The following is a 14,987-nucleotide window of genomic DNA, read 5'->3' on the forward strand; positions in this document are numbered from 1 at the left end:
TCTGGTATGATGTATGGAATTATGTAGCAAAGATAAAAAAAACAAAAAAACACTGTGCACTGTGTAACTTTTTGGTAAAGGGTCTGCCATTTACTTTTCTTTCTCAGTCTCCATAGAAACAAGTAGGAGATGCCACCAGGCCATCTGTGAAGACGTGACCCCATTCCAATATAAATATGTATTTAAAGGTATTTTTGAGCAATAAAAAGACCCATAATTGAATAAATGCAATTTAAGTTTAATATCATATTGTGAAACATTACAGACAAAGCAATAGCATCTCCATGGTAGCAAAACCCCAGCCTGAAAAGATACGCAATGCACCTTTAAATAAATATTTTTTTAAATATATTTTGGAATGAAATCCTCAAGTTTCCCACCTGACTGGTAGTGTATGTTTAAACAGCACCAGTCAAAAGTTTGGACACACTCAATGACTTGCTTATTTATTTATTTTTTTGCAATTTTTTGCACATTTTGAAATATGCCATGAAATATTTTTCTTTGCTACATAATTCCACACATCTTACTTCATATATTTGCTGTCTTCTGTATGTATACTAATCGTAGAAAGTAGTAAACATACAAAAAAAAAAAAAAACATCGGATGAGAGGGTGTGTCCAAACCTTTGACTGGGAGTGTATATACTGACGTTCTGAGTAACTGTTTGGACGTAACATTTGATTCATCAATTGAATTGGAAAATCTATGTAAAGGCAAGAAGCATGAGTGTGCAAATAGAAATATATTTAATTTCTTTACATTTACTGAGGAAAATATAACAAAAAAATGATTGCTGACTTGCTTATATGAATTATTCATACAGTTGGAATAATAATCAAAAGTTTTACTGAAAGTATGGGGCCATTTAAGTGCTCTTCAAAATGTGACTCAAGCTAAAGAGTAAAAGTAACTGACTATTACCCTGCCCTAGTCCAGCCCTATGTATTTTTCACCACACCATGCTCCCTGTCAGCGCACACACTTTTCTTTCTCCTTGTGGTGCATATTTGTGTCAGGTGTGCTCTGTTTTTCCAGTCGGAGTTACACAGGAATGTGGGCTCCGGTCCAAGCTGACTATCAACAGCAGGACAAGAAGCAACACATCCATGCTGTATTTATTCCACCTTCTTCCTCCCCGTTTTCACCCTTTCTTATCGCTAACAGAGCACTTGGGAGCTGTTTTCCGACCTATGCTTTACATTTAAACCAAATTGGAAAAGCCTGGTAGATACAGAGGACATAGTTATCACATATTATCTCAACATTGAATGTCACATGTTTTGACAAAATAACAGATGTTAGATATAGAGATTCACTGGGAGCTTAAAGCTGCTTACAAACTTAAGGTTACAGAGTGTTCTGTGAGTTCAACTCGGAAAGAATAGCATTTTATTTTCCCCCTTCAGTTACCCATGCTTTGGACTGACCGAATGTGGCAGTCCATGCAAGTTTATTTTTAGAGATCAATCTGTACACAAAGAAATTCCAAGTGGAGATTGGTATATGGCTATATATATATCTTTTATAGAACTTACAGTGTATGGGAACAAAAAGGGCAAGCGTAATAGTACATTAACATTACACAACTTGTGATTTTGTGTCTTGTGAATAGAGAACTGCTCCATATAGGTCAAAGTCATTTATGCAGTTTTGTTATTGCAAATACCAAAAGCAATGCAACAATATTTGCCTTCCTTTAATATTTTATTGAAGGAAGGCAAAAGAAGGCTTGAGAAGTGGGACGTCAGTATTAAAAAACAACATCATTAGCATACGGTGTAGTTTGTGGTGCTTGAGATCTCCCACAGTGGCATGCTGCTAACAAGTTGCATGTGAAGTGTCTAGTGTTTATGTGTGATCTACATACTGGTCTTGATCCTCACATTAAGGCAGATAAAAGGCCTCCCACACAAACCAATATGCGGCTTTAGCTCTTCCATTAGCCCCTTAAGCCCACCGCTGTGTTCAGAAGGACGTGCGTTTGATGTCCGCTCAGCCATAGATTTTATTGCGTCCAGTGTCTGACTGTGGGCCTCCGGAGAGCAGAGAGACACCACAGCTGCACCAAGACGGGGGAATAAAGTTCTGTACTTCTACTGCAATAATCCAGCATGCAACATCTCTGTCTTTCACTTCTAGTTTATGGATGTTACAGTTTTTAAAATTTTAGTGTTGTGATTAAAGTGAGAAGATTATGGACACTATGACCAAACTATAGTGAAGTCCTGAACTTACTTTTGTTTACATTGTCTATTCTCATATATTGGCCTGTCACAATAACACATTTTGAAGCACAATATCTTGCTACAGAGATATATTGCGATAAACAATAATACTGAAACTGCTTTATGCCACCGACACAATAACAATAATGCAAGATAATCCCAGTAAACCATTAAAAAACAGTATAGTTAAAAGAACTGAACTGCAATAAATATACCAATAACTAGACATTATAACCATTTACTGCTCTACAAAATGCAACAAAATACACCACATCTCCCTACTTTGACAAAAAAAAAATGTATTGAACCAAAATATATTGTTCTAGCTTTCATATGATAAGATTGAACGATAAATTGATATAGTAATTATCGTGACAGGCCTACCAGTACATCGCCATACCTGTAATATGTGACCAGCATATATATATATATATATATATATATATATATATATATATATATATATATATATATATATATATATATATAGACTGTAAGTGGAAGATAAATGCAGTTGTGTAGTCAAATAATTAGAAATTGCAGTACTTATATAGTAGAAAACTCCACTAATTTGTATGTGTTTTTCCTTTTCAGCCCCACTTCATCAGGACCCCCTCCACAGTCTGCTTCTCCTCTCTGAACACCTTTGGGAATGGGCCAGCACATTGCCAGGGTGCCTGTCTCCGCCCAGTGGTGTGGCTGGCGTCGTGCGAGAGTGAGGAGGGCAGTGGACAGCCTATAGACCCTCCTCGGACTCTCTCTCTTTCACTTTTTTTTTTGACTTCTTCACCTCTGACCCTTGACCTGTTGACCCGGCCCATCCTGACTCTACAGTGACGTTCTCTCCTGTCCCCGGCGCGGCGCTCAGCCATGCCCTTCCGGCTGAAGCTACGGCGCACGCGTCGCTACAATGTCCTGAGCAAGAACTACTTTGTGACGCGGATCCAGCTCCTGGACAACACAGTGATCGAGTGCACACTGTCAGTGGAGAGCACGGGGCAGGAATGTCTGGAGGCTGTGGCACAGAGATTGGAGCTGAGAGAGGTGAGGGCTGCCCCTGGGAATTTCTGTTAAGGATGCTCAACTAAACAGTGAGGAAATTAGAAAGAAACCTTATTGACTGAAATACTATACCCTGTTGTTTTTTTATTTTATTTTATTGAGTTTGCAGAGTACACCTCAATGAACATGCATGCCTAATTTCTATCAGCTGCCCTGCGTTTAAACACGCAAACCACAAGTCTCATTCATACATGGACACTGAAGTAGACCCACTAGAAACCCACCACAGCACCTGGTATTCCCATTGGTCATCCATCCAGTGGTACTATAGTACGAATTCCAGTATACTGCATCCCATGACTCAAAACTCAACTCTATGGGTACCACGGGAGTAAGCACATGCAATAGATTGACCAGCGACTGAACTCTTTCTTCACCTCAGCAGACCGATACAATGAATGTGTCTAGTGTGGAAGTCTTTACCACTAAGTCTTTTACTATTACAACATATACAACAAGAAACAGGCAGGACGCTATCCCTTAATACTATTAAAATTATTCAAAGATAATTTAAATTTTTTAACTATTCCTATATATACAATTTCATATGTGGGGGTTGTGCTAGTGTGTCCAGTGTCAGTGCCACGTGCCCCCTGTGTTGTGTCCTCTTGGCCTTTGCTCTTTACTTCAGGGTCACTGCAGAAGAACAGCAGACCACTCGTCACAATTGTTCCACTTAATGCCACTTCCTCCTTTATGTCTCCTACACTTTATATGACCTCTTCACATTTACATAATGTGAATCTTAATTAGGTCTGCTTGATTATGAAAAAAAAAATCAAGTTGAAAAATCATCTTGCAGAGAAAGAATGATGGTTCATTCATTTAGACTAAGTATTTAGAAATCCTTGTTTTTTGTTGACTGTATGTATAAATGGACACAACTAGCCCACTAGCCACCACGTTCATAATAAGAAGTGTTCATGGGGGTACTTCCGGCTCTTTCGACTCTGGTTACACTAAAAAATCATCACCCTCTCTCTGTAACTGCTGCTGTGAGCTTTGCCAATTTGGTCTTAAAATGTTTAACTGCTCTACATGATCTTGTTGTTTTTATTTCGCTATTTTGTCCGTAAATAAATTCAGATTCCTAATATGGAACTCTGCTCCAAGTCATGGGTAATGTCATACTCACTTAGTCCACTTCTTTGTACTGTCTATTCTATGCTTGTATGAAGTAACTGGGAAGGAAGGAGGAGACGAGGACAGAGGAGGCAAGGATGTAGGAGGCGAGGAGCTAGGAAATGAGAACAAACCAGTTAAAATCAAGAAGGGAAAGTTGAAAATGAGAAAGTTGAAGGACTTGGGCCCAAGTGAAGCCCCATATCACTCGAAACAAAATTGTAATGGTAAAATCTGTTTCATTGCGCTGTTCTTTTTAAATTTTTTGTTCACACTGGCTCTAGACAGCATTTGCTAATTCATGAATGATTGATTAATTGCCTCGTTACACACTAATCCTAGTTCCAATTCTTCTCCATATAATTACATAACCTTTACACACCCATTTTGAAGCATCAGTGGTGTATGTCTATAGAGTTTCTGTGTAGAGGTAATTAAAGCTGAGATCAGAAGGCGGCTGGTGTTTTATGGTGCTTTATGTCTGTCTGGGTGTCTCTAGCGCTGCAGCAGGGCCTCAGTGCGTACTTGCATGGTGTTGTGGTATTTCCCATCTGTCAGTCAAGCCATAAATAACGGGATGTGACGCCTCCTCTGTCCCAGCTCTTGTCTGCTGTTGGAGTGTGTGTGTGTCTTTGTCTTTTTGTAGTTTTTACATTTTATTTCTCACCTGCAGCGCTCGATGTGTCAGAAGCAGCTTTACGACTTTTATTACTTTTATAGCAGTAGAACCACATGAATTAAACAGGTGTGAGATGATGCTATTGCTGTGATGCTATTTCAGACTAGCTATCTTGTCCTAGCATGTTGGAGAATAAAAAGTCTATCTTTATCCCATAATTTGCTTCTGTCGATTCTAATTTTAATTTGATATGCCTCTAACAAGACATTTACCAAATTGTTATCTGCAGTAATTTAGCTTTCATAGTACAAATGATATCAAAACATACTATCATTTATACTACAGTTACATTTAGGGTTAAGGTATACTTAATTTAATCAAATCATACATAATTTCTGTAGATTTCTTCACTTTTTTTGCATTATTTGCATTTTTAAATTTTTTATCTCTTATTTATAAAAAATGGAAGAGTATGTAATGATAAAAAAACAGACGTGACCCAAATCATTGCACCAAATAAACAGTAAACTCCTGACTTTTTTATAATACATATGCACTATTTTAAAGCAGCAGGCTGTTGCACTGAAATGTATTGAAAAGTCTGGTTTTATTTAGCAAATTAACACAAAAACAACTGGAGGCCCAACCAAAAATATTGATACCTATTTCCTACCCCTAACTGTAAACGGTTTAAAGATCTCTATGGCTCATCACCTAACCCAAGCCTAATTCTCTCCTGTTCCATGTTAGACCCACTACTTCGGGCTATGGTTCCAGGGGAAGACCCACGCCCCGAACCATCGCTGGGTGGAGTTGGAGAAACCGCTCAAGAAGCAATTGGACAAAATATGGTTCTTTGGAGTCATGTTCTACGTTCCCAATGTGTCTCTGCTGGAGCAAGAAGTCACCAGGTATGCCTTACATAAGATTACATTACATATGGATTCCACTGCACACATGGTATTTGCGAATGAAAGACATTAAGGTGCTACGTTTCTGGTCTGGGAAGATGTGCCTTCATAAGAGCTGTGTCAATGCCTTGTAAATGTGGAATAACGCAAGTGCTGCATTACATGGTTCAGTTTGGTTCATGGTTCAAAGACCAGAAATGCAAGCAAAGTTTATAAATGTTACTGTGTGTCTTTATTATTTTAGTTTATTTAAAGGTGCATTGTGTAACTTCTCTGGTGGAAGGTCCGTCAGGTGCTTTCCTCTGTGGAGATGTTATTGCTTTGTCTGGAATGTTTCACAGTATGGCATTAAATATTCCTTATTATCTTCATGGAGTCCAAACCAGACCAACTTACAGGTCAGATCTGTAGAGAGACAACCCCGCTCACACTCAGAATGCCTGTTTTGTAGGCTATAAAACCACCTGTAATTTAATAAATGTAAGGTAGAGCTCTTTAATGTCATACTGTGGAGCATTTCAGGCAGTGCAGTGACACAATGAAACAAACAAGTGATGGAACCCAACCAAAAAGTTACATGGTGCAACTTTTAAATGTCAACTCAATTAGTTGCTTTCCTGTAGACATTATTGTAACAGGTGCACTATGACTATTTGCTGATGGATGGTCTGCAAAATGGAGATTTGCATTGCTTGAAATGTTCCACAGTATGGCATTGTATTTGACATTTCTATTTTTGCCATGGACTATTGGAACAGTTTTATCTCTAAAATACTCATATACTGTACATTCTTGCTGTGGGGGGTTGTCTCTCCACAGATCTATGCAAGACAAGCAGGTGACTCTCCACCGGAAAAGTTACATAGCAGACCTTTAAACATGGAAATATTATTCTCTTTGTTAGATACAGGGATGTTTTTTTGTCACCTAAGGCAAAGTACATGGTGACATATTTATAAAAAAATTGAATAGTTGCAGTTTTCACCGTGTTTGATTTGAGTTTGTTTTGAATAATTCCTTGTCTCTCCACTGCTCATACATTCACATCTGTGCCGGCCAATGAGTGTGAAAAGTCTATATCCATGTTCAGAGGGCATCCAAGGGTCACTGTGCAGTGACAGTCCCATAGACACCTTCTGCTCAGGTCCGTTTAGCACTGCTCTGGTGAATCTGTGGCTTTTGCATGGCTGCGTGTGGGAAAGGTCAAACGCTGGTCACCGCTTGACTTTGTGATGCTAGAGTTACTTCACATTGTGAGGCCACCGTGTTAACTATTGACTTTAGAGCAGGGATTCGCAAGCTTCTCACAACAAGAAATACCTTTCAAAAATATTTGACTGACTCAGAAGTTGACCATATCCAAAGAAAGGAATGATAGAAGGCCATAACTAGGACAGAGCAACATGTTTTGCATATGTAAACATAGTTCTATTAAATGTTTTTTTATGAATCTGAAATAGACCCTTTTAAATTGTTAAAGTATTAATCCTGGACAGAACTGGGCTAAACTTAATCTATGTCAGTGGATTTAACCAAGACTACACCAGGTCTGAAATGAGACTTAACAATGACAAAATCATCCCTTGGAAGAAATTAGCTGTCTCTGTTTTGTAAATTTAAAATCATGAAAAAATTTCCAATTTTATCTAATTTCATCACAGCATGAACTACATAACATTCCACCTTAGTTCAAACTAAACAAGACTGTCTACTAACCACCATACCACAGTTTGAGAACCATTGCATTATAAATCCAAAGTAGATAATTATGGTTAAGTACTGCATTGTATAAAATAGTTTGTAAGAAGTTGTCAGCAGCTTTGATAGTGAAAGTACAGGTTGGTAACAGAGGAGCATGGATCTGCCTGGATAAGGGGATGGTATTTCAGGAATCCCCAGGAGGCTTTTATGGTGCTGGTGTGTGTGTCTGTGTATGTGTGTGTATGCGTGTGTGTATGGGGTTATAGGGTTGAAGGGTTATGATGGGGCCTTAGGGGCAATTAAGCGAACAATAGCCCCTCTCTTTTACCTCCAAATTCTCTAAAGTCTCATCCAATTCCTGCACATAGTGTCATCCATACAGCCCTTTTCCTCCATTATTTTATTATTCGTCACCTTCTTCCTGTTCTTTCACTGCCTTTCTTTTCTTTTTTTCCTTCTTTTTAGTGAGGAATGTTGGCTCGGAGGTGCAGTATAGGAGGCGATCATGCATTCCTTGGGGCAGAAGTGCTGGGGGTAAAAAAGGGGGTGAACCAAGGGGGGCTATTTGTACACTGCATCTGAATTAAAACACACACTCAACCACTTTTTTATTGATAATTTGTTGCATTTGATTTTAAAATAACTATGGGTTCTGTCTCTTAAATAATATACAGTGAAATATAGAATTTGTGTAAGTATAAATCCCTTAAAGGCCCATATTACGCTATTTTCTGGTCTATGCTGTAATGTTGTTTCCTCATCAAAAATGTACCTGGAGTTGTGTTTCATTCACGCATGTTTAACACACAAACCCTGCTTATTTAGGCTGAGTTCTTCTCTCAAACTGAAAACACTTTGTTTCACCTTGTGACACTTTGTTCCTCCTTTCCAATACAGAAAGTGTTTTATTGTGTTTTAAGCTCCAAACACTTTCACTAGGATCATTTGGATAATTTCAGCTCTGGAATTGCCAATCGCTGCTGAGCTAAAGGTAAAAGGTAGCTGTTAATGGCATTTTACAAGGTGGAACAGAGCATTTTGAGCTTTGGAGATGTAGACAGACTAATAATAATGGGTTACTCAAATGTGTGTGAATGAAACAAAACACAACTTCAGGTATCTTTTGATGAAGTCACAACATTCTAACCTGGCTTAAAACTCTCGAGAGTCAGTTTTGTGTTATATAGGACCTGTAAGATGCAATGAATGAACATATAGGTAAACTGTGATTTGTTTGCATTATTATGTAAAAAATAATACTGAATCAGTTATGGGAAGTTTTAGGTGACTTTGAATTGTGTCAGGATGGAAGGGCACATTTTGTATTTTGTTGCAAATTCAAAGCCACTGACTGTTGATAGCCAAAGGAATCAGGTTGTACCATGAGACAGACTGAACCATGTCAGGTGCTATAACCAACCCCTGGGCCTGACATGCACATGTCTGCTCTGTAAGTGAAAAAAAAGGAAGGGATTTTGGACAAAAAGATGAGTGGGGTATCACGTTACAGCTTTGTAGTCTAGGAGGCAAGTGGGGATTACTGCCCGAGTTCAAATGCTGTGCCATGAATGAATCACAAAGACAACTTTTCACACAAGCTTGAGTGAGTCTTCCACTACGCCCATCTCACTCAAATGATTAGGGCCTTTCCTCTCTTCAAACCAAAACAAACTGTATCTGTGGAGAAACTCAAGATGTATTACTGGGGATGTTTACATTAGTGAAATAAAGAGACATTCTGAAAAAAGTTGCACCAAATATTTACAAATTTCCATTATAATTTGTAATGTAAAGTTGAGAATAAGTGTCAAACTCTGATACAAAGTACGTATGGTATGGGCAAATAAAGCAGGAGATTTTTGGCCACCAACACTGTTGAATTTTCACAGCTGCAGCAGAAGGAGCACTTGAATGGATGGATCAGGTTACACACTTCACTTCAAAGAGTCCACCACAATATACAGCTCTCATCGCTTTGAAAAAGAAAGTGATTGACACATTTTTGAGTTTATTGAAATTATAACACCATCCTACGTCATCACTACAAGTAATGTTTCTTACTTCAGACAGAAATCAGGTTTTGGATATTGACAAGAAATTTCTGTAAACGCAATTAATGCCAATGAGAAGGTTTAACCTCTGGACTAGGCCTGTCACACAGTAAAACATAAAAAAAGCTTGAAGCTAGATAGAGATATATTGCAATAAGTGATAATACTAATAAAAGTACTTTATACCACTGATGCAATAACAATAATGCAAAATAATCCCAGCAAACCGATTTATAAATGCTGCAACAAATAGCCGAATGAAGCAATAATTAGCCATAGAAGTCACTTCTTAAACCACTGACAGCTCAAATTTTAGTCTACTACAACAAAAAAATTACAAATCTTTCCACTTTTGAAAAGAAAATGTTTAAATAGTACTCACAATAAATACTGAGCCCCCAAATATATTGTTCCAGCTTTCCTATATTGATTCATATAATGAAATGAAATAGTAATTATTATGCCAGGCCTGCCTTTGACACACACCATAAGCATATTTCCCCCTACAAATAAAAAACAGCATGTTTTTAGTTGTAAAAATAACGTACAAGCCTATTCAATTAGCTACATTTGCTGTTGACCTGTTACAAGTGTCTGTATGAACACAGTCAACTTGTGAAAGACCTTCCTATTGAAAAACACAGTGCCAATGCTGCATGCTGAAGTCCTGCTTCCTTCACTGATGTATGCGTATATATTGCCAACTAGTGCGGTACATCTGGTCTCAACAAACCCACCAAGGCCAAAAACAGTTAAAAAGCCTTGAAACCATAGCTTTGTCAGACTGTAGTTATCAGTATCACACATAGAGCTGTGCACTGTTGTGGGGTCTGCTGATTCAACACATTTCAAAGTGCTTCCCACACAACCCGTCTGGAGTCTGCACCCATCCTGAGGCAAGCAGGGGAGGGTGCCGCTCAGGGTCATATGGCTGTGCTGCTGGGCTGGGGGTGCATGAATGCCCATATGCTGGAGGCTTGTTGTCCAGGCTGCTTGGACATCTGGTGCTCTGTCTTGAACATGCGTGGGCACATAAGGGCTTCTTTGTGCTGGTGTGGCTGCCCCGAGTGCCCGCGAACACTCTCTGCCCCCGTCCAAGTCGCCTGTCGCTCCTTGTATGGGAGAATGTGGCTTTGTCAAAGGAGGATGGCTATGTGTTCACCTGTCGTCACGCTCTGGTGGTACATACGTTATTTGTTGCCACATGGTGATGGTATGAAGACAGATGCTAGAGAGCTGACAGGTGAAAATGAATTATTTGGATCGTTTCTACAAAGTGCCACTATATGGTATCATATTTACAGTGATTGTGTTTTTTATCGCTGTGGTACATGACTACAATTATCAAACTCTTATCTATATTCATCTGGAAAATATTCAGTTTTTTTTTATTAAAGCTTGCCCTGATTGCATGTAGAATTTAAGTACTTACTTGTTCATTACAAGATTAGCCTAATAATTACCTCAGTCTACCAAAAGATAGATTATTTGAGCCTGGGTTTATCTGACAGTAGAAAAAGTACGATTTGTGAAACCAAACCAGATAAAATGTTACCCTTGTAGATGTAGACTTTTGTGGCTTAGCCTCTTTCTACAAATACCATTCTACGACTAATAGTAGTTCTTAAAAAGCCTAGCATAGCCTCTTCCAAGTACAAAGGATACTCAACTGATGAATATAATTGAACCTGTTACATAATTACTTTGTATAAATAACTACATAAATATTTTTTCTAGATTTTGGTGAGGTCTGTTGTCTTTGGTCAGAGAATTGTTTCAGTACCACCGTACACTTTAATTAGACAACTCATCCCATTAAGTTTGTTTTCTTTCTGTGGTTGTCATTTCTTACACTAAGGACCCCAACCTCCCTCCACTCAATCATAGCCACTCTATTGTTCAGCTCAGTATAAAAAATGAGACACTCCATCAACTCCACGGGCGACCACATACCGAGAGGCTGGGAAACATACGGTGTTTGTCAAGTCCACAACCATTTCAAGGTTTTGTGCTCCTTGTTAGGCCCCTCCCACTGCCCACAACAAACCCCGCCTCCTCGAGGTTGGAGTTGGCTAATTAGAGGGTGAGTGGCAGCTTAGTCGACTGGTGTAATGACAGGGTGAGGGAGGAGGGCGGCGTCAGATTATAGGGAGTTTGGGGAATGCAGCTCAAAAAAGAGAGAGCATGAAGTGGGGATAAAATGTGCAAAAGGATATGAACTTGAAACTTGTGGGTAGACAGGAAGTATAAAAAAGGCATCAGCCCGGTCTTACAATAGTACAGTCAAAGGTGTAGTGAGTAACTTTTTTTGGGTTGAGGATCCACCTCCAGCTTGTCTCTATTCAGATATTATTGCTTTGCCCAGAATGTTTCTCACAGTGGCATCATACTTATCTAGCTTGCATTAATTCAATTACAGTTGTTATTGCAGTCAAAGAAGCATCATTTCCAGGGGGATAAGCAGGTGAAAGGCCCCTCACCAGAAACGTTTTATAGGGCAGTTAAACTACGCTGATTTTGAATTTATCTGGGAACTGGACATTGGAAAAGGTTAAATCAATAGGCCTCTCATTAATGAGTGTCTATGTACGAGACTTAAGTTCTAATTTTCTAATGCATAAATGTCTCATGTCACAGCAAAAGTGGGTGGTTGTCATTGCCATGGTGATAAATATGAAACAGTGGACAGAAGGATCCACTCCTATTAACATTTATTATTTAACGTTTTTTTTTTTTCTTTTTTTTTTTTACTAACACCTGCACACATACTACAACATACTTCTTTTTCTTTTTTTATCTTGAAAAAACTGCATTTCTTCACTATAAATAAGAACCCAGTTTAGCCTAGCATTAAGTCCGGCCTAAACCAGATCTAGCCCAGGATTAATCCTGTGGAGTCCTGATTTCTTTGTTGCCCAGCTTCTGAGCCTCTGCAGCACCTGGGGATGTCCAGAAGAACTCGCCTGGGCACTGGACTCAATTAAATGGGCTTGAGCGCCTTAGCACCTTTGCAGGTTTCCGGCCAGGGCATCACTGAAGGCAGGAATTCAGGTTTCCATAGTTGCTCTTTCCATCGCCCATGGGATCCTAAACTCATCCCACAGGTCGTCCGTGTCCTCGGAGCTTATGGAGAAGATCATGGTGAAGGACACGGACAGGGTGCAGAGAAGTACCACTGGACCACCAAACGTGCTTTTCTTCTTTCTCTCTCTTCGTCTCTGCTCTTCGCTCCATCGGCCTTCCTCTGTCTCCTCGTTGTACTTATAGACCCGAACTTTGCTGTCAAAAATCTCATCGTGGTGGAGGAAGTTGGCGGTGAAGGTGATGGGGAGAGGAGTTATCTTGGGGACTATTTATGTCTCAAATTATGTCTCAAAGTACATCATTTAAATTGACTACAAACTCACTCACAGCCCCCTTTTGCCACGAACCCATAAGGGAACTGTGTAGTCATATTTTGTGCAGTATTGTCTTCTTATTTAAGTGCTAAAGCTTTGCGTGTGTTTTTAGGCAGCAGATCAACCAAAACAAAATATCGGCCTGTGCTGGGAATTAAAAGATAATGATTTTAACTATGTTAATGACTTGTAAGGTGCCACAAATCAGGCAATATGGCATTATACATCTCTACTGCATTTTGAGTTTGTTTTTTTTGTCTGTTCCTGACCATAGCATATTCCCCTGCTCCTCCTGTGTGGCCGCTCCATTCTTCTCAAGACGAACATCCACTGCAGTCACAGCTAAACGTGAATATAAAGAGATGAAGAAAAGTGCAAACTTAGCTTTTGATTTACTGTAGGCAAGCAAATTTGTTGAATTTTCGAGTGGGTTTAACGTTGTCAAATTTACACTGGCCATATCCATTGTGTACGGAGGCCTGGTTTTCCCCTTATACTTTATTTATTGGCCACTGTGCAGTAGCCTATTTTAATATCATGTCAGTTGTGCTTAGACGAGTTACATTAGTGTGTGCTCAACATTCATTTGAAGTTAGCGATGAGTCACAAGGATTTTAAATAGTGATTCACTCGTTCCCCACATGCACCACATTTCCTTGGAGTTAACATGAACAGTACTGTGCTCATGACGCAAGTTTCAGTTACCCAAACCAGAAGCAACCTAGAGAAAGGATGTGTGTCACACAGAGTGTTTGAAATCTCAAGGTTTTCTTGTGAATTAACAACTTTTTCTTGAAGGTGTACTGTATAACTTTTTGGACTTAGACTCACACATCACAATTAATAATAACAAAAGAGAAATGGGAATAATAAATTCTACATAAGTAAGTTGCAAAAAATTTAATGGATGTTTCTGCTTTGCCTGGAATATTCCAGATGACTTTCAACTTATCTACCTCCACACAAAAAAAACAAAACAACAGAAAACTGAGTTCTGAGTAGAGTAAAAATGTTGTAAGTGAATAAATGCAAGATATGTTTAAGGCCATATTGTGGAACATTCGTAGTATACATGTCTATGGGAACAATCCAGGGAAAGTATTAACCCATCCATGGAGACAAGCAGGTTACTTTTCATTTTGAATGACAAATAGGTTGCTCAAGTTAGAAATTTGAGATGGTACATTTTCAAGGTATACATTTTAGTCATCACTAGTGAAAACCTACAATTTTAATATTGTTTATATTGCTAACAGGCCCATGTTAGCCTACTTATATCACAACATGATAGTATCTCTTGAGACAATTTATCATTTTTGGAATTGTGGCATGTCATTTAAATGAAGTTTCTCTGGTTGCTGTACTTGCAGGTATCAGTATTACCTTCAGCTGAAAAAGGAGGTGCTGGATGGCCGTCTCCACTGCACAGTTGAGCAGGGCATCAGACTAGCAGGACTAGCAGTACAAGGTATACATACTCGCCCACATATATACTAACATTTCATGTAACTAATTGACTAAGTAAGTATGAGCTGAAGAGGGGATAAGAGAGCAGTTCTTTCACTGGTCATCTCGTCTCCACTCCTAATATGGCCACATACCACAGGAAGAACCAGTCCACTTGAGTTCCTGTGGTATCAGTCCCAGCGCACATCTCTGGGTCGTGTTCCCGGGTGCTGTCTGTTTCTCCGGGGAATGTAAATAGTTAGCTTATCACTAGCTCCAAGGTTAGCCTCAGAAAAGTTTTATCTGTCAGGGATGAGGTGCTTCAGCTTCATGTCTTTAGGATATAGCAACACTGTGGTCAGATGTGTTAAATATGCAGGTATGAGCTATGTGACACCAGTATATATAGTTCCAGTGTTATTCAAATAAAGTGTTAGCATATGTGATT

At 39.0% G+C, this 14,987-nt stretch overlaps 1 protein-coding gene across 1 annotated transcript in view; it reads left to right on the forward strand.

The window, feature by feature from the left end:
* LOC110175102 (protein tyrosine phosphatase non-receptor type 14) overlaps positions 1-14,987 on the forward strand; it is a 35,150-nt gene that overhangs the window by 9,373 nt on the left and 10,790 nt on the right. The window contains 3 exon segments of the mRNA XM_020941220.2: positions 2,824-3,273; positions 5,783-5,943; positions 14,464-14,561. Coding sequence (XP_020796879.2) covers positions 3,100-3,273; positions 5,783-5,943; positions 14,464-14,561 — 433 coding nt within the window. The 5' untranslated portion in view covers positions 2,824-3,099.

The sequence above is a fragment of the Boleophthalmus pectinirostris genome, unplaced genomic scaffold (genome assembly GCF_026225935.1).
Source record: "Boleophthalmus pectinirostris isolate CB_2022bp ecotype Guang Dong unplaced genomic scaffold, ASM2622593v1 HiC_scaffold_13, whole genome shotgun sequence".
NCBI classification, from domain to species: Eukaryota; Metazoa; Chordata; class Actinopteri; order Gobiiformes; family Gobiidae; genus Boleophthalmus; species Boleophthalmus pectinirostris.